The sequence below is a fragment of the Saccopteryx leptura genome, chromosome 4 (genome assembly GCF_036850995.1).
Source record: "Saccopteryx leptura isolate mSacLep1 chromosome 4, mSacLep1_pri_phased_curated, whole genome shotgun sequence".
Classification (NCBI taxonomy): domain Eukaryota; kingdom Metazoa; phylum Chordata; class Mammalia; order Chiroptera; family Emballonuridae; genus Saccopteryx; species Saccopteryx leptura.
In genome coordinates this window covers 124,938,031-124,965,680 of record NC_089506.1, presented here as the reverse complement: position 1 = coordinate 124,965,680, position 27,650 = coordinate 124,938,031, and the positions used below count along the sequence as shown (strand labels likewise).

The window sequence follows — 27,650 nt, the reverse complement described above, 5'->3', positions numbered from 1 at the left end:
CAATCCTCTGGAGGAAACGTTTTGTCTTCACCATGCGAGCTGTAGGTTTTCTCAGATGACTCTGTGAGCTGGAGACTGGTCTCTTCCTAGTTTGCTGAATCGGTGTCATGAACTGGTGCTGACTTTTGTCAAATGTTTTTTATGCATCTGTTGAGATACCGTACTTCCCCCCCCCCTTTATTTAAACTGCCAATATAATGGATTACACTTACTGATTTCTACATGTTAAACAAATATTGTGCTCCTGAGATAAACCTTCCTTGACCATAGCACTCCATCCATTCTCTACACTGCTGAGCTTCATCTGCTGATATTTTGTTAAGAGTTTTTATATGTGTTCACAAGAGATCTTGATCTGTAGCTTCTTCCTTTTCTTTTTCTTGCAGTCTTTGTCTGACTTTGATTTCCAGAGTAAAGTTAGCCTCCTAGGATAAGACAGGAAATGCTCCTCCAGCTCTGTTTTCTGAGTGAGCTTGCATAAGGATTGGCATTACCTCTTTCTTAAATCTTAGAGCTCATCAGTGAAGTTGTCTGGGCCTGGCGTCTTCCCTGGGAGGCTCCTCACTAGCACTGCATCTCCTTCTAGGACAGTTCCCTGCTCTTCTTGTGTCCAGTTGGTCATCAGCGTTTCTCACAGAATTCACCCATGAATCTAATGATCAGGACTTACTGGCTCACGGTGCCTCACCCCTGGAGGGACTCCCTGGGTCTACAAGCGATGCTGTTTCCTTTCCGAGGCAGTAACCTATGTCTCCGTTTGTCTTGACCATTTCAGCCAGAGTTTACCCCTCTAAGCAGTGAGTTTTTTCATGCTCACTGATCCCCAGGAGTGAGGTGTTTTTTTTTCAAAAAATGAAATCAGTTACAGTTACAGTTGTATTAACTTAAAATCATGTTTGTTTGGTAACCAATTTATGGAAACAAGAGCATAATTTGCCTTTTTTCAATGTCGCCTTACAGATTTTTAAAATAAAAATTTTTGTTATCTCATGCAATTCTCACGTACTTCTCATCTGTAAATATTGTTATTAGCAGAATCTCAAATATGTACTCACATATGATGATATTCTTAGGACAATTTATAGGTATTTTTATTTATTCTTTACATTTAAAAATTTTTCAAACTGTGGTATTCCTCAACACATGGATGCAGCAAAGTGGTTTGTTACGTTCAGTGCACATCACCCTGTGTGCCTCCGTTCACGCTCCCTCCTTGTAGTGTGCTGACATACGGAGCAGGGACTGGCTTTGGGAAGTGACGCCCTGAAAGACAAAGGCTGTCTCCTACAGAGATGCTGGCCTCCTCTGGGTGATTTCCTCTCTTTCATAAACTCCAAAAGCTGGTCAATGAGCTTCAGTCTGAAGTTGTATACTGTGGTCTTCCTCCAGTCTTCTTCTGATACACAATGTATGAGTTCAAAACAGCAATGTAATTTCATGAAAAAAAAGTTTTATACACCATTTCACGGTTTTTCTTACATTTCCTGTGAAACTTACTTGCATATCAGCCTTGTCAATCAAACCCATATTCTCATTATACCTAACCACACTTAGTGGCTTGGTAATGCTTTGCCCAGTAGTGTAATCATTTTTGCCAGTTTCAATCATCAAGTCCCTCATGAATTGTAGTTAGCATGTTGACCTCTCTTTTGTCACGTCATATTTGAGCTAACATGATTGTAGTATGTCTTGAGATGCATTCATCCTTTTTTATATTCTTAAAGAATGTCTGGTCATACTCTGGATGGTCAGGAGGCACAAGGTTGTACATGAACATTCAAACTACTCAAAGGGTTAATTTCATTGAACTTCCAAACACTATCACCTAGTTTTCATGGGTTTTCCAGATTTTCTGGTACCTTCTCCATTGCTTATTTTTTGTTCTTCTCTGTTATTTCCTGTCTTCTACTAAAAGTTTAGTGTGCTTCTCTTTCTCTGGTCTGAGAAAAAGCCACGGGTTTTAGATAGTTTCTGATGAAAATCTATAAACACCATGATGATGTTGAGATCAATTACTGTTGGCACCTGTAGATCCAGTTCCTAAATTCCAGACCTGTGGTCAACACGCTGTCTTGCCTGTGACTCCCAGTTATCTCACGAGGAGTGCGGCGGCTGAGAGATGAGCAGCCCCCGACAGTGCTCTCCACCACAGGGCGAGGCTACATCCTGGCTGTGCTCACATGTAGACATGTTTCACTGAAGCGCTGTGGGGTGACAGGTGACACACCCTGCGCACAGACAGGTGCAAACTGTATACTAGTTACTTACTCTTCTTGTCTCCCCAGCGGCCAGAGCCTCCGATACTGCAGCAATGCCGCAGAGAGCCTCTGCCTCACTCCTAGCCACAGCAGGATAGCATTGTGGCATTCCCCACTATGCCACTACGCACATTCACTGAGAGCATGGCATCGCCTTACCAGCTTAAGTCAGTGCCCATGACTTCTGCTTGCATGTACACGTGGGTCTCAGCTCCTTCCACAACTCCACCAAAGGGGGAGAAGAGGAGTAAGGGCCGGACAGGAGCACCAGGGAGAGAGTCACAGCAAAGGAAAGCAGCCAGCCTGTCATCATGCAGGCAGACACAACATCGGCTCCGAGTGTCACCATGGGGCCAGGGTTCAGGGTCTGAATCCTGCCTCTGCCAGCATCAGCCCAGGCACCCTTTGTGCCCTCATCCTGAAGCGGGCTGCCAGTGGTCCCGTCCCACAGGCCACGAGCACCCCTTCTGCAGCCAGGCTGGTCTACTCTTGTGACTGGTCCACATGTGCACCTGAGTGTGCGGGGTACACATCCTGGTTGCCTCCGAGACCCTGCTAACCAGCCCTGTTATCAGACTCTGCTGCTGAGCTCACTTCTCACCGACGTAGTGTCTTAGTACCTACAGGCCTGGTTTAACTACTTCTCATCTTTCTCATCTGCCTTTTATTTCCCCCCCACGATACAACATTTTTCTGTGTCCCTTACAATATTTTGTACCTCAGATTCTGCTTTCACTCATTGAAATTGTAAGTTTGGCTTTTTTTGGTTCATATTCTTCCTCTTTCATCCTGATATTCAACCTTTCACACACTGTTTGAAACGTGCATCCCGCGGACAGGAGACTCCTGGGTCACAGTGACTGATACCAACATGAGACCCACCACCTTGAGAGACGGACTTTGTTCACCACTTGTTATGGAATCACTTTTATTTCAAAATTCATCCTGGCCATTGGAGTTGACATTGTCTATTTACCACCCTTTCTTCTTTCTTTTTCTTCCTTCCCTTGGAGAGAAGAAATTTTTCTCCTGTGTGAAAATGATACATTCTATTTTCATTCTTTTAGTGGTTGCCTCCAGTACCTGAAAGCTATATGGACACTTATTTTTCATGATAAACATCATAGCCATCTGAGTCAAACCTTAACTATCTTTCTGGTCTTTCTCACCCAGCTCCATGCTGTCTCCTGACAGTACCTGCACCACAGTATCCCATCCACCTGTGAGAGCCTCTCCACCCACTGTGGTCTCCATACCGCACACCTGCAGCTGTTCTTTGCATTCACAGCAGGTTCTCGTCCCTGAGTGCACCTGCTGTCCTGAGTTCTTCCTGTCCGCGGCACATGCTTGCCCCTGAATGAGCCCGCTGTCCTCACTGAGTTCTTCCCATCCACGGCACGTGTTCGTCCCTGAGTGTGCCTGCTGTCCTTGCTGAGCTGCATGCTGCCTCTGCTCTGAAGGGCAGGCTGTTCCATAAAGGACCTTTTTCCTTCCTTCCCACAGTCCATCTTCCTGATCCAGGCCACTCTCAGCCTGCCCCTCCCCTCTGGTCCTCACTGCCCCCATCTCCCTCCCTGCCCTCTGCCCCAGGAGCCTCAGCCATCCCCAAGGGCTCCACACCATTTCTGACTTCGCTGTTAAGGGGACTCATCATAGGACCCATCAATCTTCTGTACCCAGTGGCACCCTGAGACTAGGGCAGGAAGGCAGCAGCCTACACCTTCCCGCCAGCTCCAGCCCTCTGTCTTGGCAGCATAAATCAGGTTTTCCTGTGTCAGCGCTGTTAAAGGAGCTCTGTGCATTGTGACATTCATCTTAACTGAGTGCACGTCAGGAGACTGGGGCAGTGAATGCACACCGTGTAGTTTGTGGAGAAAAAGTGCTTTCCTCAAGGTGGGCACAGGATCGGTCACACAACCTGGCAGGCTCTGAAATTACCCTGAAGGCACCTTGGGCCGAGAATGGCCAGGGCTGCACTGAGAAGCCCTCTCAAGAAGAAACCATTTACATCCCACAGGAAGCCCACCTCTCTGGAGGCCCAAGACACACATGTGCCGTCACCACAGAGTGAATGCAGGACAACTTAATTCGCTGGCATGCCTGCCAGCCTCCACCTAAGAGGCCCGCACCACTCTGTTCTCACACACAAGCCAGGCAGTCACCTGTCTGGTACTTCTAAAGAAGCAGACAAGTTCACATCAGGCACTGAGTAGGCAAGCAGGACGTCTGTCCCACAGCAAAGGCAGTGCATCCCAGAGAACCCAAGAGAGAACAGTGATTCATTCCTGTTATCGAAAGACCAGCAAGAATTTATGTTCCCCCAAGCTCATTCTCAGAGTTTCTTGGCCAAGTCTTCAAGAAAATCCACAAACCAAATGTCAGACCCACACACCAGCACATTACCAGGTCCACACCCCTGCTCGGTGGGCATCAATGCAGCTGCCACCTTCGTCGGCTAAATCCAGGCATCGCTTTACACACTGACTAGGACACAGCCATATTAGGTCATGAACATTTAAACTCCTTGAAATTCCTCAATTTAACTGAAAGAAAGGACATGGTTTCCTGACCTGTTCAGTCCTCAATGCCTACCATCTTCATCGACAGACATGACCGCGACTCAGAGCACCACGGCATGTTTATACAGCTCCCAGTCACATGGGAACCAGAGTTATTTTCAGTAGCACACAGTGCCCCATGATAAATTTAAAATAGTGTTCTGCCACTCGATCAAAGACAGAGAAAAAGCCAAAGGGAAAAATATATTTTTCATTCTTACACTATATTGATATTTATGGTGAGCAAGGTACTTGGTTATATGAAGAGTAATGCATTTGCTTGTTTCAGAATTACTGAAAGTATCAGTTCCTGAAAATTAGACAGATTGAGGCAAAAATGAAAAAAAAAAAGAAAACCAGAACACAGTGTTTTCCAGGAACTAGTGCACCATCAAGTAAGACTCATAAACACACCTGCTTTAAGAGCACTCGTGTTTTGTGTACACAAAGCAGGCTGTGCTGTTTACAAAGCACAAACTTCTTCAGCAACTGTGCCCAGCAGAAAGGGTGCCACGCTGTTAGAAGCCATCCTCCAATCTATGTTATGAGGAGGGGGATGGGTGAACTTCCTTGAGCAAACCCTGCTTTAGGTTATTTACCCACTGGCAGGTAAATGGAACAAGTCATGTGCAGCTAAAATACTGGTTCTGTTTCCTAAAGCTGGGATTGGCAAACTGTGGCCCAAGCCTATTTTTTGTAAATAAAATTTTATTGGAACACAACCCCACTCAAGTCAATTATTCTCATGCTTTCTATGGCTCTTTTGTGCTACCACAGATCTGGGACCCCTCCCCACAAGCCTTAGCTAGTCACTGTCCAGTCCTTTACAGAAGGAGTCTGCAGAACCCAATTCCAGCGCTACTCTGAGCTCTCCGACATTCAGATACCTGAACCCCAAAACCTAAAGCCCTTTGGTTAAACAGAACACAGAACATCAGTACAGTGAGACATTCTGCGATTTTTTGCAAATGATGCCTCCTAAGAGTTTCTGATGGTCTAGGCAAAATTTATTATATGCCAAGGATTAAGTATGTGAAATTGTAAATCCACGCTAATTACATTTATGAAATAATGGATGTGCACAGGAAGAAGACTGACAGGCAGCACTCCAAAACATTAGCATTAACCAGGGGTAATATTTTCTGCTTCTTAGTAAATTTTCTACAAATAATGTATGTTCCACTTTTAATAGTAACATATTAACGTGACTTTTTAATTTTTTTTAACAGGCGAGAGACAGAGACAGGAAGGGAGAGACTTGAGAAGCATCAACTCATAGTTGCAGCACCTTAGTTATTCATTGATTGCTTCTCATACATGACTTGACTGGGGGGCTCAAGCCAAGCCAGTGACCCCTTGTTCAAGCTAGTGATTCAAGCCAGCGACCTCGGGGTTTTGAACCTGGGACCACAGCATCCCAGGTCAATGCTCTATCCACTAAGCCACTAGCCAGGCAGTAACATATTTATATGACTTTTTAAAATGAAAAACCTGCCTGACCAGGCAGTGGCGCAGTGGATAGAGCGTCGGACTGGGATGCGGAAGGACCCAGGTTCGAGACCCCAGGATAGCCAGCTTGAGCATGGGCTCATCTGGCTTGAGCAAAAAAGCTCACTAGCATGGACCCAAGGTCACTGGCTCGAGCGGGAGGGTTACTCTGTCTGCTGAAGGCCCGCGGTCATGGCACATATAAGAAAGCAATCAATGAACAACTACGGTGTCGCAACGAAAAACTGATTTGATGCTTCTCATCTCTCTCCGTTCCTGTCTGTCTGTCCCTATCTATCCCTCTACCTGACTCTCTCTCTGTCCCTGTAAAAAAATAAAAATAAATAAAATTTTAAAAAAAATTATTAAAATGAAAAACCCATAGCTTAACCCTGAAAACAAAATGCTTCCTTTCTCCATTCAAGAAGAGCTGGTGGTTTAACTCCACTGGGACAGAGAGGGCTCAGCTCCTAGCAGTGCTTACTACCATTTGAAGGCTCAGGGCACCTCAGCACAATGCCAAGTTCAACCTCACTCGGCACCTTGGCATGGCAGTGTCCGGAGTCAAAAAGTGGATTATAGTACGAGACCTGCCCCCAGACACAGCTTGATTATTATCAGCTGATGACCGTCACCCACAACAGTGGCATATGGATTTCAAAGTCCATTGCATGATGGCCATATTTCACTGGGCTTCCTCTAAATGCTTTAAAAAAAATGGCCCTGGCTGGTTGGCTCAGTGGTAGAACATCAGTCCAACATGTGGATGTCTTGGGTTCGATTCTCAGTCAGGGCACACAGAAGTGATATCTCTTCTCCACCTCTCCCCCTCCACCTTCTCTCTCTCTCTCTCTTCCCCTCACGCAGCCATGGCTCAACTGATTCAAGTATATACATAGGCCCTGTGTGCTGCTGATGGCTCCTTCAAGCCTCTACCTCAGGTGCTGAAAAAGCTCAGTTGTGAGCAAGTCCCCAGATGGGCAGAGTAGTGGTCCCAGACAGGGGATGCCAGATGGATCCTAGTCAGGGCACGTGTGGGAGTCTGTCTCTCTATCTCCCCTCCTCTTCACCTAAAAATAAATAAATAAATAACTCCATCCTAATTGCAAAGAGGATTTTAGGTGAGTGCTGAGACAGCACATTGGGTCAAAATAGAGGAAAGCCGCCCTGATCAGAGGGGCAGGGACCCTGTCCGTCACCTGTGGCCAGCCCTCCAGGCAGCTCCTCTCATACTTCTCAGGGATTGTCACACTGAAAGAGGTGTCTCCCTGTGGGTAGGCCCCAGCCCTGGGATTTGGGGGCTGGGGAGCAAATGGCCAAGGGGAGCTGTTCAGCTCGCCCTCACCGGGTACGGGGCTAATAGGGAGCATCACCACAGAGGAAAAATAACAAGTCCAAGTTCTTGCCCAGCCAGCAGCTGGGTATGAAGGGAACAGCAGGGTGGTCTGAGGGAGGAAGCACACATGCCCCCCCCAGGAGCCCTGCTGTTGACGGAGGGTCTCACATGTGGGTCTCCTGTCTCAGAATACCCCACACCTTCTCTCATAGTTGCAAGAACTCTCAATTGCCAAAAAGAACAATGGTTTAAAAAAAAAAGTTGTGTTTTTTTTAACTGCTTACAACAAATTGTAAGATTATACCTCAATTCAAGCAAGGAATTAAATGACTTCTCTTTCATGTGTTTTTCATTTTTTTCAAAAGGAAGTCCACTTTCTGGGATGACCAGTCTTGGTACCAGCTATGACCCCCCACACTGCTACATGAACGTAAGCAGTAGGCTGCACGTGCAACAGATCAGGACAAGGAGCCCCGACATCTTAGAGCACTGCCAGCTATCAGGATCCGGGGTTCAAGTCTGGGACCCAGGCACACAAAACCCGGGAAGATTCCTTGGACCTGTGAGGCTGGGAGCCCCATGGGATGTCAGGCAGAGGGTCACAAGGCAGACACACAGATGCCACTTACCAGCGCAGGGCGATCTTGATGGGGGTGGTGAGGCAGGATGTGAAGAGGTCAGCCGGCAAGTCGGGGATCATGGGCAGCAGCTCGCTGGCCTCGCAGGCTGCCAGCTGGATGCAATTCTTCATGGACGGTGGCAGTGGCATCTGTGCCAGGGGGTGGCTGGGGTTGATGGCAGCGACCTGTGGGAGAGCATCAGGGAATAGTCACTCGGCAGCTCTGCCCAACTGGAGAGAGTGCTGGGAACGGGATGCTGGGGGAGAGGCCTCAGGTCACTGTGGGTGTCCACCAGTTCCTCGGACAGAGGCGGCCACAGAGAAGGATTATGGGCTGCCATTACCCAGGTTCCTGACAACACCACAAGGCCCGGTGTCTGGGACATTGGGTTCCCGGTGCCGAGGTCCCTCCTCACTATCTGACTGTACCCATATCCATACACATCTTTTGCCAGGACTCTCACAGTGTCTTAATGTTTGTTTCAAAATTCAGCCTTGACTCCACTGTCTCCTGGAGGCGGTGACTGCGAGGGGAAGGTGGGAGGCCAGGCCCTTCCGGGGCTGAGCAGACTGGATGGGCAACAGGGCAGCAGCAAGACGGTGAACAAACAGGGAGAGGACAGGCTGTGGGGAAAGAATCATGTGCTGTTCCTCAGTTGCCCTGGATTACGACGTGAGTGTAAGATCTCGGTAACTATGACAACAAAAAGTAAAGACGTGCCCTGACCAGTGACTGCATAAGGCCCCACACACTCACTCCTCAACAACGCTGGCTGTCATCTGTGTGGAACGACACCTGTGCACCACTGGGCCCAGTGCCATCCAGCCCGGCATGGCTGGGAGGTGACAGCACACAGCGCCAGCTCAACCTTTGCAAAATGATATTTAATGACAAATGTCCTCCTCCTAATGTGACTTCATTTATCAAGTCACATGGTAACAGGACCTGGAGAGTTAGAGTGCTGATGACTCCACTCTACAGCCTCTAGTCATCTGTCACTTAAGTGACTCCTTGAGTAAATGTGCCAGAGGGGGTGGGACTTCTTGCTACCCCACGCCCAGCGTGGAGTACCATGAGCATCACTGCCCAGTGTTCCTGCCCAGTGACAAGGACTCAGTCAGAAAGGCACAGTTCCCGCCACGGTGGCTACAGATTGGATTCACGACCCGACAAGAACGCTGTGTGTCTTAGAGCGTGCTCCTCCTGCTAACCCTCTGTGCATAGTGGTTCTCTGGTGGGTTCACATTCACTGTCATTGCTTACACTGCCCCCCATGAGGGAAGCTTCATTTCCATTTTTAAAGATCTTTCAGGACAAGGAGACAGAGACCTTGAGTGAAGTGGGTTTCCTGTCCAGACCCTTGTAAATGACAGGCGACTCCTCGGGGACCAGGACAATGCCTGCTGCCTATTTCACCTCAACTGCACTGGGACTTGGGGCTTCAGGGAGCCAAGTCTGTTCTAGTGTCACATGAGGCTGTTCACGTGTCCCTTGTTCCTGTAAAGGCTGCGGGCTGGTTCTCCCCTGCTCCATTTGTCAGTTCTGCACATTTATCCATTTTACTATTCCTGAGACCAGGCGTTTCATTGACTTTTTTCCACAGATTCTGTTATCAGTTCCAATAATCCCTGCTCTTGCCATCAGTACTTTCTTTTTTCTGGTTGTTCTGGGTTTACTGTGCTCTCCTTTTCTGGTACCTTGAGGTGGTGCTGTGGCCTGAATGTCTGTCTCCTACAAATGCTCATGCTGAATCCTAACCCCAAACGTGAGGGTGTCAGGAGAGGGGCCTTAGGGAGGCACTCAGGTCATGAGGGTGGAGCCACATGATGGGACTGTCATCCTCAGGGAAGCAGCAGATAGTGCCCGTCCCTCCCCTGGGAAGGCTCAGTTGTAAGCTGAGGAAAGTCCTCACCAGACCGTGCCGGCACCTTGACTTTGGACATCCAAGCCTGAAGAGCTGTGACAAACAAATTCAAGAGTCTGCAGTGTCCTCTGATAGTGGCCTGTACAGATGAACACAGGCAGGAACCCAGATTTTGAGTCTGACCCTTGTCCTCTGACAGCGGCCTGGATAGACGGAGATAGGCAGGAACCCAGATTATGAATCTGACTCTTCCTCTTTCCTGGTGTAGCATTTAGTACTTCAATATCCCTTTTAATTGCTTTAGCTACATCTCATAAACATTGACATGTTATATTTTCTTTTTAATTCAGTTCAGTGCACTTTTTTTGCTGGTCCCTTGAGACTTCTGTTCATTTTTTCCTGAAATTTCTCCACTGACTGCTCTCACCTCCAATTGGTGCAATGGTCAAAGAACTGACTCTGTGACTTCAATGCCTTACAAGCTCTGAGGTCTGCACACGGCCAGGACGTGCTGCTCCCTGAGGAGTGCTCTGTGATGCATGAGAGGGCTGTTCTGCTGCTGGGCTCAGGGACCACCAGTCACACCCTTGTGATGGACCTTTCAGCACGATGACTGTTTCATCTTCAAAGATAGGTGAGCACTTTCTTCTCCAGCCCTGAGTTCCTCCTGGGGCCTCACAGCACCGGCTGTCTCACTGTGCGATGCTGAAGAGGAGTGGAGAGCATGCTCATCTTCTCTGCTCCTGACCTCATGAGGAAAAGCCACGCCCCTGCCTGTCCCCTCTCTCTTGCCCTGGTGTAGCCCCTGCTCAGTCAGCTTCTTGAGGCCACTGCCCAGAGCCACCATGAACTGCTTGCGAGAGAACACCTGGCATGGCCTCTGCGCCCTCTGGCTTCAGCCTCCAGCCTGGCAGTTGCAGGCCAGTCCTGAGACAGCAAGCAGTCTGAGCCAACCGGCACCCACACCACCTCCCAGGGTGCCAGCCAGGGCCTGTGCTGCAGAGTATTAAGCTCTTCCTTAAATATTTTAAAAGAGATTAAATTAGAAGAAAGGGTTAAACTCTGAGACTGAGCTTTAGAGAGACTCCCAATGTTATGATGTTTGCAAACAGTGTATGATAAACAGGGATCTGGGTAAATTTTTTCTTTGTTTCTTTTCACATTTCATACAAAGCAAAGACCAAACATATTCAGGGAATCATGTATCTAAAGAAGAGGAGTCAAAGCAGTTCATGTTTATTTCTCAGATCAAATTTGTTAACTGTTTCCTGAGCACCTCTCTCCATTAGGACCCGGATAGGTGCACACCACCAGATTTAAATCATGGCCATCAGCATGTACAGAAGAGATCCTGTAAAACAACATGCAATTAATTGTTGAATGGTGTAAAACATTGCTGTGAACCAGAGGAGGAAGCCTTGGGCTCCGGGCATGGTCTTCACAGGAGCAGAACTTCAGTCAAACAAGGGAAGCTGGCCATATGGATGACAGACTTTGCTTGCCGGGGATTTCAGTCTACGCCACCAGTGATGAGGACTCCTACATTTCCTATGCAGAGGAATCACTTCCCTGTCTCCCAAAGCCTCGAGTGACAGGACTCGACCCCCCTGCACTCAGGTGAACAGGGAGGAGGGGGCCTCAGGAAAGGGTGACTCTAAGATGTGATGCTGTCCCTGCAAATCTAGACACAGGAAGTGTCAGATCTAATTCAAAAAGAAAAGAGAACATCTTCTGGCAACTCAACCAAACAAACAATAAATGTTATAAAAAGGGAAATCCCAGCACCTATTTAAATATTCAGTGCACAAGATCTAAGGGGTTATGATCAGGTGATCAAGGTTTAATGTCTGCCTGTGCTTGACATCCACCCATACACAAAGCACCAGGCGTAACTGTGGTTAGAGAGCAGGTCACCGTAAAAGTGACATGGTAGTGAAGCTCGGAAGATCAAGAAGCAGAAGAAAGTCCAGGGAAGCAGGAACTAAAAACCAGAAAATAGTACTGACGGTTGACGAAACCGGCAAAAGAAACAAGTTACTAGAGAAAATTGCAAATGTTATAAGACACAGAAAATCCAAACACTGTGATATAATTGGATGGCAGTGGGGACACAGGAAGGTCATGGGTAAACCAACCTCATCAATTTCTCTTTAGAATTCACTCTCAAAGCCCTGACCAATTGGCTCAGTGGTAAAATGTCGGCCTGGCATGTGGATGTTCCAGGTTTGATTCCCAGTCAGGGCACATAGGAGAAGCAACCACCTGCTTCTCCAATGTTCCCTCTCCCCCTTCTCTATCTCTCTTCCTCTCCTGCAGCCATGGCTCGAATGGTTTGAGCAAGTTGGCCCCAGGTGCTGAGGATGGCTCCATGGCCTTACCTCAGGCATCAAAATAGCTCGGTTGCCGATCAATGGAGCATCAGCCCCATAGGGGGCTTGCCAGATGGGATCCCAGTTGGGACGCATATGGGAGTCTGTCTCTCTGTCTCCCTGTTCTCACTTGATAGAGAAAAAAAAAAGAAGAATTTACTCTCAAATACAAACAACAAATATGACTTAAAACTACCAAGGAGCCTGCCCTGCCTCTTTACTATCAAAGTTGTACAGGACTTCTGTAATTCTCCAAAAGAATGTACTCATGACAATTGTTTCTGGTGTGACAGCAGGGAGCCCACAGGTAGTCTGAAAGCTATAACTCATGAAGGTGTGACATGGCATGTGGTGCACACTGACAGAGCCACTCACCAGAGAAACCAAAAGCACCAGGGTGACAGAGGTTCCCCAGGATCTGAGCCTCGGCCAAGCACTCTAATTGGGTAAAAATAAAAATACTTACTTTAAAAAGAACTTTGAATGCACAAAGAGTTGAAGATATTCCTTAATTTCCAAATGACAAAGCCACATGACACAAGAAGCATGTGAAGATGGTGATGGTGACAGAGAGCACCTTCCTGCCCTATGCAATTTCCATGATGTGTGATGCTCTGTGCTGTGCTTCTCCATGTAGCTCCTCTGGTGGGTGCCCCACACACGCCCCTGCAACCACTGTGGAGGCTGGAGATCCCCTCCTGAAGCTCCCATCTCTCAGAGCTATGATCACCGTCACTATCTGGACACTGTCTGGCCCAGGGACCATCTTCCTGTGTCATATGTCATGTCACGTCATCCCTTTGCTCTATTTCTAAACACAAATAACTGACCTGCCGATCTGCTCAGTTCATGTGTCATCGCCTACTCAAAGTGTTAAAATGTATTGTAAATGGACAAAGAATCTAGCCAACTATAGAGCAAGTAAGAATTTTTTTTTTTTATAGAAGAAATTTTAGGAGTTTTATAATTAGCTGGATAGCTACAAGGGGCACAATCCCAAATCATGTAGAGCCTCATACAGTTCTGAGCCTGCTTTTACACAATATCAAGTACTGGTTGGGGTGGGTAAGGAGGGGCTCATGATCTCTTTGTCTAGAGGTATACGGCGAGTAAGAATTTTTTAGAAGTATAAATCTAAGCCCTGGTTGGATAGTTAGGTTGGTTAGAGTGTCAGCCCGAGTATAGAAGTTGCCAGTTTGATCCCCGGTCAGGGTACATACAGGACAGATCAATGTTCCTATCTCTCTCTCTCCCACTCTCCTTCCTCTCTCTCTCTCTCTCTCTCTCTCTCTCTCTCTCTCTCTCTCTTTCTTTCAAACCAATCAATAAAAATTTTTTTAAAGAAATAAAAAAATACAAAAACAAACCTAAGAGACCAGAGCTGGCAGGTGAGATGACCAACACACAGAGGAATAGAGGAGATGGGAGCAATTTGATCATTTTCACTCCCACTGCTGGTACAAGTCGACAAGTGAACAAGAGCAATGACCGTGAGTGCAATGAAAGCATGAGACCTGTCTGATCACAATAAAAAAAAGAGCAAAGAGGCCCTGGCCGGTTGGCTCAGCGGTAGAGCGTCGGCCTGGTGTGCAGGAGTCCCGGGTTTGATCCCCGGCCAGGGCACACAGGAGAGGCGCCCATCTGCTTCTCCACCCCTCCCCCTCTCCTTCCTCTCTGTCTCTCTCTTCCCCTCCCGCAGCCAGGGCTCCATTGGAGCAAAGATGGCCCGGGCGCTGAGGATGGCTCTGCGGCCTCTGCCTCAGGTGCTAGAATGGTTCTGGTTGCAACAGAGTGACGCCCCAGATGGGCAGAGCGTCGCCCCCTGGTGGGCGTGCCGGGTGGATCCCGGTCAGGCGCATGTGGGAGTCTGTCTGACTGCCTGCCTGTTTCCAACTTCAGAAAAATACAAAAAAATAAAATAAAGAAATAAATAAAAAATAAAAACAAAACAAAACAAACAAAAAAAAGAGCAAAAATGCGGTGAAAGCCGTCCCAGAACATGTGGCATCATGGCGCTGTCGCCCACTTGCTGCATCGCGTCACAGGTTCCCCTTTTCCTCTATGGAAGCGGGTTAGTCATGTAAACATTTCCCCAGAAGGTGCAGGGAAGTCTTTCCTGTTGTGCTCAGCGAGAGGAAGGGTGTTCAGGCTGACCAGTCCTCGGCAGCAGAGAGAGCACACATACAGAAAGGGAATGCCGGAGCTCATGCTCGATGCAGACATGCGGGACTGAGCAGAGATGTGGGAGGGGCTAGGGCTGACACGGTCCAGGTACTGAGGCCGATGCCCGGGCCTCTCCTGAACCACCCAGAAGCCCATGAGTTGAGTACTGTGGAGAGCCACTGCACCTGAATGCATCCAGCCTATGTGCAGCTGAGAGCAGAGGAAGGGCCCTCCTCAGCCTTGAGTGACCTGGCAAGGCAAGGTCACTAACTGAAACAACTTGAAGGCTGTTCATGGCATTGACGCCAAAAGCAAGGTCAGTAGTAAAACAATGGATAGAGTGTCGGACTGGGATAACAAAGGACCCGGGTTCAAAGCCACAAGAGATCGCCAGGCTGAAAATAGGCTTGGAGTCACTGTGCCTCTATCAGAGCACAATGTCCCACCTGGCCCAAACTTGATCTCTGTTTCTGTGTTTTCCTTCTTCTTCCATTGCCCCCACTCAGGTCTTCACTTCCCCGCACTGGTCACAGCAGGGTACAAAAATCAGGTAGGGTTGTTGGTACTTCATTTACATATTACAAACGTGAAGAAAAAATCCTTTTGCGAAATTTATGACTTGACGGGAGGAAGGGCAATCGCGGCTGGTGCTCTGGGTCTCAGTATTCGTGAGGCGGCCCCTCCCTTGGGCAAACTTGGACAAAACGCCTGAAAGCAAGGCACAGAGCTTGCTCTGCTCAATCCTCCTATGGATGCAAGGCGGTGATAGGGATGTTATCTGGAAGGGCACATGCTCCTCAGGTGCTCCATGCAACGCTGTGTGTCGACTTCACTTAGAAATATGAAATATTAAGCGTGTGGCAGCACAGGTGCTGACAACATGTGCAAACGTAATGACATGCTACAACTGGGAGGTCTGGTGCGGTCTGAGGGAACACGTCCTGAACCAAGTGTTCCTTACGTCACAGCCCGCTGTGGGAGGCCCCTCGGGCCGCAGAGCACCTGGCCCTTATGCTCGTGTACGGGCCACAGGACATGGCCTCCTCCCTGAATGGCCCCTCTGTCTCTCTTCAGAGTTCACTGTGTAACTCAAACATCCGATATTAACAAAAGCCACCAGTTCAGTGACCTCTGCATGCAGAGCCATATACTGCTCTCCGGCTCGTCCCAAGGACACTGCCATGGCACTTGTTTGGGCTCTTCCATATTCAGTTTGGTGGGTGCTTGTTGTTTCAAGAGAAGAAAGTAAAATTGGGACAACAACAAAAATGCTAGTGAAACAGAAGACTGCGCAGGTGTGGGTCCACTCTACAACAAACGATTCTAGTGGGTTTCAACGCTAACCTCAGGCCAGCAGAGCACAGATCAGCTCCGAGCGCCTGGCACAACCCAGGCTCAGTCCGGAAGTGACACCGAGTAAGGCAAGATGTGAAAAATCACCCATCAGCAGTCCTAAGCCTGCAGGGCAAATCCCATTCGAGGAGGGAGCACCGAGTCAGCACCCAACCGTCTGCCCACCTCAGCCCCACCCCCCACCGCCAAGGACACAACTGGGCACGTGGGAGCCTTACCTCCAGCTCCTGCTCCCGCTGCAGAGCGAACTGCCGGAAGGACTTGACGATGAGGCCTGCGCTAGAGCAGTCGTAGACAAAAATGGAGGGGCTGCCCATCCAGGTCTGCAGGTCGTAGACAGAGAGCGGGATATACTGCGTGTAGTTCTGCAAGACAGATATGGTGTGTGGGGCTCACTCCAGACTGCCCTGCCACAGCCCCGAGCTGCCCCTGTACACTGGCTGTGACGGCACGTGTGCTTGACTGGGCAGAATGAGGGCCAGGGTTGCCCCAGGTCAATGGTGGCCCATGCTACTCTGCTGTGTCACTGAGGTCTGTATTCACTGTCCCCAGGGTGCATGCTCACTACTAGTATGGGGTCTCCCTCCTCGTGTCCCTTTACGGGGCCCTTGGTATCCCCCTTATCCCACCACCAGAGCACAGCTTTCCCTCAGTGACTGAAGGGCACGCTGTCCACACCGCTTCCTGGCTTGGGGGCTAAGACTGCTCTGTGCTAACCACAAGGCACACTCACTGTGATGGAGATGCATAAGGCCCTCACACCACATGTCCAGACTGTCCCTGCCATGCCAGAGATGCCCAGAGCACGTGCCCTCTCGGTGATGACCCACCCCACATGAGGGGACAGTGGCCCGGGCCCTATCACTCTTCAAACCTAGGGACAATAGGACTCCGCTGCGGGAAGTGTTCTGGACACATGGCACTGGTCATTGTTCACACCCCCCAGGGATAATTGGGCAGCATGGGGAGTGTCCTTCCTTCACTGGAGAAGTGGTACAAATGCTCGCTCATGGGGACATTCTAGGCAGCTGTGCGCAGAAGCCCCCATACCCGCCCTCCCTCGAGCGCTGACTCTGGCTGAAATCAATTCTGTTGCCCGTAGCACAGGCAACGGCTCCAGCAGCTGAGGCCCATCTGGCCTCTAGTGATGCCAGCAGGGCTGTTTGTGAGGCAACAGGGGAGAAGGACTGAGGACAAAGGCAAACAGGCTGAGGGATGTTTGTCACCAGGTGGCAGGGCAAAGGCTTCGTCACCCGCACAGCAGAGTGCCAGATGTGAGTCATATCCCACCCAGCAGGGGCTGTACCAACGACACAGGTGTACACAGGCACATCCTGGCACGATGGGGCCACGCTCACCCGTCCTGCCATGTCATCAAACACATTGGTGGCCTGTCTGTCATCACGCACCATATCAGGGAACACGCAGGCAGAAGCTCTGAGTAAACGCTCTCTGGAGAACCGGAAAGATGTTACTCCCTCCCTAATGGATCGTGAGTCAGCAGCAGCAAGCATAGCCACAGGGGCTCACTAACGGGGGCACTCTGCAGATCCCCAGCTGCTGCAGGAGAGGACACACCAGAATAAAGACTAATGAGCCAGGGCTGCACTCCCAAGTATTAGTATTAACTATACTAGACCCTGGGTGGTTAGTGGATGGAATGAGGGAGGACAGACCGATCCGCAGAGGAGAAAGCCCAGAACAGACACATATGCAGTCGCATGAAGGTGGCACTCTTTAACTCAGTGAGGCGAGAACAGACACTTAGCGAGACTCTCACATCTCACCAGCCATCCCCAAGTGCTGTGAGTCCATGCACAGAAAACCAGGACAGGCTGAAGAACTAACTTTAAAAGCAGAATAAAGTGCTCCTTAAATTTATTCTGGTGGAAGAAAGGTATTCTTAAACCAGTCCCCAAACCTAAAAAACCTTAAAGAAAAATATAACAGCATAAAAATGACCTGATTCGAATACAAACACAAAGCAGTGACAGCAACTGAAGAACACGGTGGGCAGGACAACGTGATGCAGTTTATATTCTCAATGTGTGTGTGCATGTGTGTGAACTTCCAGAGATCCACCACAGACAATATAACAAAAACAGCACACAGACTGATGTTGCAGAGAAACCAGACCGGCTGTGATGAGGGAAAGAGCTTCACATTTTCAATTAATCATGAACACAATTATAGTGAGAACCATCTATCTGTCCATTAACATATACACCTACCTACCTCCCCCAGCAAGCTGGACAAAAACACAAAAGATGACTGGCACCCACGTGGACAGGATGAGCGGCAGGGCTTGGTGCAATGTGGGGTGTTAAATACACTTTCACATCTTTATTATAAAATCTACCAACCATCAGAGAAGTGTAAATAAAGGACAGTTCCCGTCTTCCTCTCCTCCAGGACACTACCCTGCACCCTCCTGGAGGGAGCCTCTGCCCTCTTCTGTGTCCTTTCACACTCTTCCCCTACGTCATGAACAGATGCTTCTGGAAAGATGCGTCATTTTAAGTCTAGTGGACTGTGCTCTCTACTGTGTTCCGCAGCTTCCCTTTAGAACATGTTACCTTCCACACCATCTGTGCTGTTCGCTCTAGTGTACAGTGTCCGGTGCCTGTGCTGGGGACAATCTGCTGTCCAACATGCCACCCTTTCATCCCCTCCATAAACAGTGCTGTGTCAACAGTCCTCACGCTCGGCTTTGCAAACCTCTTTAGGAACAAGTGTCGAATCAAACGGGCTCCGAGAAGCTGGGTCACAGTCACACGCCCCCCTCACAGCTGGTGCAAACATGGGAGGCCTGCTGCTCCGAGTGCGTTGAGACACAACAACGTCACCCTTCCAAATACCCTTCCCAGCCACTTCCATTTCTTGTCTTTAAACTCTGTTCACATGCTTTGTCCACTGCTGCTCTGTGCTATTCTCATTGAAGATTTTTTTTAAAAAGAATTTGATTTCTGTCATTCTTTTTTTTTTTTAATTTTTCATGTGTAGAAATTTGAAATTTTTACTTAAGTCTGTTGATTCTTTCTTTCTTTATTTATTCATTTTTAGAGAGGAGAGAGAGAGGGTGAGAGAGAGACAGAGGAGAGACAGAGAGAGAGAAGGGGGAAGGAGCTGGAAGCATCAACTCCCATATGTGCCTTGACCAGGCAAGCCCAGGGTTTCGAACCGGCGACCTCAGCATTTCCAGGTCTACGCTTTATCTACTGCGCCACCACAGGTCAGGCTCTCATTGAAGATTTTTAATAACAGTTGTTTGTTTACTAAGGAAATTAGCCTAATCTGACCCATGCACTGTAAATATTTCCCCTTTGTCATCTTTGTTTATGCCTTTTTTTGAAGCATAGAAGTTTAAAAATTTTATGTAGTCAAATTTATTAGTATTCCCACATAGAATCTGTAAAATGCTTAGAAAGGTTTCATCATGTAAAAATTATTTTTAAATATTTACCCACAGATTCCTCTAAGATTGTTTTTTTTTTTTAACAGAGACAGAGAGAGAGAGAGAGAAATAGGTAAAGACAGACGGAAACAGTGAGAGATGAGAAGCATCAATTATTAGTTTTTCATCACGACACCTTAGTTGTTCATTGATTGCTTTATCATATGTGCCTTCACCGCGGGCCTACAGCAGACAGAGTAACCCCTTGCCAGCGACCTTGGGTCCAAGCTGGTGAGCTTTGCTCAAACCAGATGAGCCCACGCTCAAGCTGGCGACCTCGGGGTCTCGAACCTGGGTCCTCTGCATCCCAGTCCGACGCTCTATCCTAGGGGTCCCCAAACTACGGCCTGTGGGCTGCATGTGGCCCTGAGGCTATTTATCGGGCCCCCGCCACACTTCTGGAAGGGGCACCTCTTTCACTGGTGGTCAGTGAAAGAAGCACATTGACCATCTCAGCCAAAAGCAGGCCCATAGTTCCCATTGAAATACTGGTCAGTTTGTTGATTTAAATTTACTTGTTCTTTATTTTAAATATTGTATTTGTTCCCGTTTTCTTTTTTGACTTTAAAATAAAATATGTGCAGTGTGCACAGGGATTTGTTCATAGTTTTTTTTATTGTCTGGCTCCCCAACAGTCTGAGGGACAGTGAACTGGCCCCCTGCGTAAAAAGTTTGGGGACCCCTGCTCTATCCACTGCGCCACCGCCTGGTCAGGCTCCTCTAAGATTTTATTAATTTTCACTGTTAAACATCTCACACGTGAACAAAGGGATCCACTATCCAGCTTTAAGAAATACATCATTATGCCTGACCAAGTGGTGGCGCAGTGGATAGAGCGTCGGACTGGGACACAGAGGACCCAGGTTTGAAAACCCAAAGTAGCCAGCTTGAGCGTGGGCTCATCAGGCTTGAGGGCGGGCTTACTAGCTTGAGCGCAGGGTTGTTGGCTTGAGTGTGGGATCATAGACATGACCCTGTGGTTGCTGGCTTGAGCCCAAGGTCGCTGGCTTGAACAACAGGTCACTCGGTCTGCTGTAGCCCCCCGGTCAAGGCACATATGAGAAAGCAATCAATGAACAACTAAGGTGTTACAATGAAAAATTGATGTTTTTCATCTCTCTCCCTTCCTGTCTGTCTGTCCCTATCTGTCCCTCTTTCCATCTCTCTGTTACATACACACACACAAATACATCATTATAACCAGCACTGACCTGTATGTGTTCTCTGGCTTCTCTCCAGGGGGACTTGCAGCTGGGCGGGGGTCCACCCCCCAATCCTGCCTGCACTGGTCTTTCCATTCTGCACTGTTTGTGAAGTAGCTGTCCTGATGCAAGGGGCTCTAACTCACTCACTGTCCTTGCTGAACAGGTTTGATTAAATACTGATCAGTCTGGAGTTTGTTCTGTGTTGAAGACAGGAATTACTCCGTGCCCAGCTCTTAGCTGTGAACTGGTCTTCTGATAAGTAATGTGTGTGATGGAGACAGTGGCATGCGGTGGCCTCAACATTTGCACAAAATTCTCCAACTTCTGCAGCAAGAGGTAACCCATGTGGGACGATGATGATTGCTGAGTAAGAACAGAAATGTATTTCCATCCCAGTTCCTGCATGTGACATTTTATTTGTGTCATGACACATCTACCACAGTACAGATGCTGTTTCAGGAGCCACTTCATCCAACCAGAAACCCGCTTGGGAACAGCAGAAGCCCCTAGGTGGCTTCGCTCTCCTCAGTCCACTGGGAGGGAGAGCTGCCTGGCCACATGTCGTGTTAAAGCAAAGCAAGAGCGATGTGGTTCGTGTTTTAGGAGTTTTTCTTATTTTTGGGTATAAGTCCTTTGTGAAATTGTGTTTGTGTGTCTCTGACTGGGTCTTCATGCTCCTACAGTCACCAACTTCTGGAGAGTCCAGACTGGAACCCCCTGCGCTTTCGTCTCACCCTGTTCCCGTGAGCTGCTCCATCCTGCTCGGTGTTGCCCAGGAGAGATACACTTCCAACACTAAGGGCACAGGCGGATGTGACAAGGCACCTCATGTACACCTCAATGTTGAGAGAGTGGGTGGGCCAGACCTGGGGATGAGGAGTGTTCCGGGATAAAGGGGACATTCACAATGACAAGCAGGTCAGAACATCAGAAGACATAAATCATCCTGAACATGCATGTGCTCAGCACCAGAATTCAAAATGCACAAAGCAAACAGCAGGACCAGATCCATGATCCTAGCCGGATACACAACACCCTCCTGCCAGTGACTGACAGATAAACACTTTCTCAGAAAGAAAACTCCAGACATAGTAATTATATTTCTTCTAATGAAAAAACCAGCCCTGATATAAAAGGCTAGAACCGTAGTCCCATCACTCTGACTGAATTAGCACAAGCACTCACCCGGCCACTGCAGAAAACTCACTTAAGGTGCAGAAGAGACGTTCACCTATTCTGGAGTCATAAAAACGTCTTAGCGAAGTCTGAAGGATTGAAATTATACCTAGTATACTCTCTGATCACTGAATTTGAATGTAGGATAGCTGGAAAATCCTCAATTGTTTGGAAATTAAATAATACATGTGTCAAAAAAGATGACATCACAAAGGAAGACAAAAATAATTCATACTGAACAACAATATAGCCTGTCACAATGTAACTAGAGCTATAATTACATGATAACGTACGGCCTTAAGTCCTGAAGAGAAATAAGTTTAAAATTAAAATCTAAATTTCTACCTTAAGAAGCTAGAAAATGATGAGTAAATAAGCTCAAATTAAATAGAAGGAAAGAAATCGTGGACAGAATGAATCAGGAAAAGAAAGGACAGCCAGTAGAGAAAGTTAACATAGCTAAAAAAAATTTTTTTAAATAGAGGTAAGATGGACAAATCTCTAGCTAGAGAGAACAAGGATAAAAGAGAAGACAGTGTGAATCAACATGTGGGTATGAAAGGTGACATCACCACCACCCTATAGACACAGAAAAGATAAGGAAATAAGAATAATTCAATAAGTTTTACAAGTACAATTAGATAGAAAATGCCTTAGGAAATACAACTTATCAGAAATGGCTCAAAATGAAATAGAAAGTCTGAACAGCCCTATGTCAACCACAGAAATCAAATTCATGGCTGAAAACCTTCCTATAAAGAGCATGGCAGGATGTCAACTCCGAGGCCTGGCCGCAGTCCTGTGTGCACAGAAACACTTCCAGCACCTATAATAGCATCGCCACCTTAACAGGTGCTCACTGAATGCCAGCACGGAGCCGGCAGGTCCAGCATGTGTGGTTGACAACGCACTCACCTTGTTGAAGACCCAGATCTCCCCGTTCACTGTGGGCCGGGGCACTCCATGGCCATTGTAATGGAAGAGAACCCGCTCTTCTTTGGCATTTCGACGTAAAGATGTGCAAAGCTTCTTCACTTCGTCCACAGTTGGATCGAGGCTCTGCTTGTACCGGGCCTGTTGCGGGAGTAAAAAATTAAGAAACTTATAATGGATTCATGAGAAGACCTAGAATACACACTCCACTCCCAATCCCACGTATGCACTGAAGACCTGTGTGACCTGCACAGTGACCCAAGTCTCTCCTTCTACAAAGACTACGGCACCCAGTGGTTGTGAAAATCCATTCATCAACACAGGAGCAGAGGGGAAGCACGGAGAGGAGCAGCCCTGAGGGATTCCTTGCCTTTCAAAAGAAAGTTATGGTGAGGAAAACAAGATGGTGGACCACTCCCATTACACTGGATCCCTACACACGACCCGTGAGGTTTGGTCTCACCTGCTTAGACATGTGTTAGTGATGCAGTTTACGACAGCAGGAGGCCCTTGGGGAAAACCTGTGTCTTGTACTCTGAAAGTCGTCCAGAGACACAAGAATATAAAAGTAGTAAGATGACAAACTCCACCAACAAAGCTTTACCAGATTCTCCTAATTCTTTGCACCTGTAAGGACACAACACTAGGGTACAGAAGTCCACGTCAGAGCCCAGCACTGGGGCGCCAGGGGGTTTCCTCCATCGGTGCCAGAACACTGTCCATAATACAGTGTCATAGAGGAGACTTTAGAAAGCTAACGGACAAGGTGGGATTTTTTAAGTTCATCCTCATCCAGTTCACTTCACGGAGGGGCTGAGCATTGCCCTCATGGGGGCTCTGCCAAGCAGGCTGGCTCTCAGGACAAGGTGTTGCGCGGGGGCACAGAGCTGACGTGGCCCGGGCCGTGGCACGTCAGCCGGTGCTGGTTCAGCTGAACCACATGCTCTGGAAGCACTGGTTCAAGGCCCAGCTCTCGTGCAAAATCCCTCCCTGGGCCCTTAAACAGAAAGAAACTTTCTCTGAACTGACAACACGGTCATGTGCACATGGGCAATAGTCTGCTCCTCTGAGGCAGACCCCTGAAAGGCAGCATCCTTGATGTCTCTGCATCAGTTCATTTCATGGCTGTAGTGGCTGAGTGACTACCAGACTTTACTGATAGTGACAATACTTGATGATGAGATAAATGGAGCCAGGAACCCTGCCTGACACTGAGATGACAGTGTGGCCACGTAGACCCACATGTCCAATGGAGGGTGCTGCTGCCCGTAAGCAGATCTCTCTGCTTGGTCATCTGTATCACACTATCACACAGCTATGGACATGGCACAGGAGAGCGTTCCTGACTCCTCCATCCCGGGTAAGACAGAAGCAGGAACTGAGGCCTCACGGGCCACACCTGAGGCTGATCCACGAAACAGGTGAGGGCAGCTGATAAGTGATGCTCAGTTCTGCGGCAGAGAGCACGTTTTGCTAAAACACCATGCCCTCCAGAACCACACATGCCAGTGCATGTGAAAGCAGAGAAGACCACCTCTAACAGACACAGAATGGAGCCCGGGCCACTGTGATGTGACCCGTGCACTGCAGAACTCAGATGTCTGTGAGAATCAGAGCTCCGTTGAGACCAGGCCAGGCACAAACCTCACCCCCTTCGGCAGCTGTCTGTCTGCGCCACCAGTGAGTGAAAACAAGGACAATCCATTGGGGCCGCTGCAGCGTCGGGTATCTGGGTCCACTCCTGGCTCACATACTGCTGGGAGTGATAGGTGCCCCACTCCCGCCAGTTTTCTCTGGACTCTGCCCTCCTCCACGTGGCCTCAACCAGGTCAGTGAAATCCCAGCCCTACTGATGTGCCCACGCTGTCTTCCAAGATTTGTCCTGAATATGAGTGTTGTTCTTCAAACCACACACATGGCCACGAGGCCCACATTACTCAGAGACATCAATACAACGAGGGGTTATTTCTGACCTTGGCTTTATCAGGGCTTCCTTGCAGGGCTACAAAGATGACTTAGCCTCATTTCCACACCTAGTGGCCCAAAAGTACACATAAATGGGCTGGCGTGAAAGGCACTCCAGATAGTGGGAATATGCCTTCAGGGGCTTTATGAGAATGAATATTTTTAAGGGCTTTGAGATGAGAAGCAGTAAATTAAATCTCAGCACACCATCGAAGCTGCGTGTGAAATCAAGAAGGCCTGGGATAATGGCCCGTGCTGAGGGACGGGAGTGTCAGATGGAGCATGGAGCTGCTTGGGGATTTAAGACAACGGCAGTCAGGTGTAGGAAGTGAAAAAGTCAGTCTCTAAAACACAGCCAGTCGTGCTGGGCATTGCTTCTACAGGTCCAAATCCCAAGTGCAACACAATTTGTGCATGAATTTTCCAGGGTGCAGCAGATGAGGAGAATAAAAGAGTGAGCAAGGAAAGAAAGAGGCCAAGAGGAGCCAAGACAGACTGCCCCAACTGACCAGGTATCATTCTGCCCCAGTGATGGCCCCCTACCCCACAACAATGGTCACTCAACGTGCGGACTCATATCCTGTGGGCAGCATGAGTGCAGATTGGTGGCTGTGGCTGCAGCAGGAGTGAGGACCTGCCTGGTGGGTCCTCCCTGGACAGAAATCCCTGAGGAGGAGCTGCTGTGCTTCCCAGCTCCCTCCAGCAGGACAGAGAGTACAGACAATGTTCCGTCCAGCCCCCCACCCTCTGTGGCGACAGGGTCACACCTCAGTTTAGACCCAAGACACCTAGTCTCATGAGTGAGTTCCTCTCTCAGCCTTGCTTCCAGAGTGGCCCATATCCCGGCTGTGAGGACAGCACAAGGGAGGCAGTCAGAGAGCTCAGAAAACATGGAGCAAGTAGAGGTGGGCAGACGGGATCAGCAGGTGCCTGTCCTGACTTGCCTAGCCTGCATCAGCACACCACTCCGGGGCCGACAGAGGAGGAGTGAGGGTGCCTGTCCTGACTCCCCTAGCCTGCATCAGCACACCACTCCGGGGCCGACAGAGGAGGAGTGAGGAAAGAGAGGTCCAGTGACAACCACAAGGTCATGGAGCCAGCATGTGCCAGGTTCGCCCCAACTCTGCGCCCATCACTTGCTGCCCGACAGCACCAGCACAGGCCCAGAGACGGTACTGAGCATTCTCATGTTTTTACACACTGGGTACAGAAGTCCCCACTGGCATCCCCTGTGCTGATGACCCTGTCCTGCTTCACTGGGCTCTGGTCCTGGCCCAGCACTGACCTCAGTGTGGCCCGAGAGCCAGTCATTCCCAAGGAGCGTGCCCACGAGCCACAGGAGGACAGACAGCAAGTCTCTAGAGGACAGTAAGGACCAGCAGCCAAGTGGCTCAGTGCGCTGACCTTCATAGCACCACTCATAGGCAGCAAGACACAGTTCACTCCTACGTGGACGTCCTCCTCCAGTCTGACCAGGGATTGTGGGAGCTGGGATACTGCCTGGTGGAGGGAGAGCAATCAGGACTCACCACTGTGTATAGCAGACAGGTCAGCAGGACAAGAGCTCTCACTGCACACAGGGGTGACGGCCTTTAGCTCTGCAACCCAGCCCCCAGCCACGGCCACAGCACTCGCCCCACTGTCCTATATATTGCCCTCACATTTCCAGCACAGGCCTCACACTAAGCAGAAGCAGCATCTGTGCATGCTGCCACGCCTGGCCAGCAGAGCGGTCACTAGGGCCACGACCCAGGCATGCCTCACCTGCAGCCAAACTTCAGTTCACACAGAGCACCCCCTGAAACAATGATAGCTTTCCTATACCTGCTACCACCCGGGTCCACCCTGAATAAAGCCCAAGGGCCCAGCAGCGATGGGACAGCCACACAACCTGAGCCTCTCGCTGCAGATTCAAACCTCCTGCTGCCACAGGAACGTTCCTGCTAATCCCCTTTATTTACTCTGCAAAGAAATTTATAATTTCTTATTAGATGCCTTTTAGTGTTGGTCCTCTCTATAGGGACACAAGAAGTCTGGAAGTGTTCCACAGGGTGAGCCACTGGCACTGGGGCCGCTGCAAGGATGTGAGACCTCTACGTAGACCCCATGCCCTGAGCTTGATGCCAGGGTCTGCCCACCAGGCTGTGCTCGCCTACTCCACACCATGCTTTCTGGACACTGGTCTGGGCTGTTCCGCTGGCCCTCAGCAAAATGCCCTGGCTTCTCTCTGCTGCAACCTGAAAGCAGGAGCTGCTCTCCACCCTGTGTGCTGTCCCTTCAGCGCCCTGTCACGGCACAAGGGGAGGTCCGGCCGCAGGGCCCTGCTGATACGCACTGTGGGTAAGAACTCCTGAACGCCAGCGCTGAAGGGATTCTGGCAGGAGGTGCAGAATTCATGAACTGCCACACAAGGTCAAGGTGACCCCTGGTGTTCTCAGCATATGCCCTCCCAATAAGAGTAAGTTTACAGGTTAATTTCCCCACACCTCTGCGTTTCACCTGTGACGGGGGGTTAGGGGGATGTCAGTTTCTTTGAGGACTGAATGAGTTCATACAGAAGCACTCAGAGCAGTGCCCACTACACAGCCCACTGGGGGCATAGTTCTATCATCTAGCAGGTGTTCCACAGAAGCACCCCAACTGACAAATCCCCCCCTTCCCACATAGGGTCCTTAACCCTCAGGGAGAATGGAGTCTATGCAGCCACAAGTCCTGCTCACCAAGAACAGTCAATTCTGGTTTCCAAAATTATGTCAAAGTTTATCTCAGACATACACACGCTTCTGTGAATTTATTTCTATGAATTGGTTGTGTGCACAAAAGGCAGCCAAGGATAACATCTAATTGAGTGGGTATGGCCAAGTGCCAAGAAAACTTTAGTGGAAAGACAACAGGCCCGGGGCCACAG

At 49.0% G+C, this 27,650-nt stretch overlaps 1 protein-coding gene across 1 annotated transcript in view; it reads right to left on the bottom strand.

The window, feature by feature from the left end:
• Window positions 1-27,650, bottom strand: part of RPTOR (regulatory associated protein of MTOR complex 1) — a 237,071-nt gene that overhangs the window by 100,849 nt on the left and 108,572 nt on the right. The window contains exons 4-6 of the mRNA XM_066381484.1: window positions 22,760-22,918; window positions 16,228-16,374; window positions 8,270-8,445 (exon numbers count right to left, since the gene is read on the bottom strand). Of these exons, the coding sequence (XP_066237581.1) occupies window positions 8,270-8,445; window positions 16,228-16,374; window positions 22,760-22,918 (482 nt within the window). The remainder of the gene's footprint in view (window positions 1-8,269; window positions 8,446-16,227; window positions 16,375-22,759; window positions 22,919-27,650) is intronic.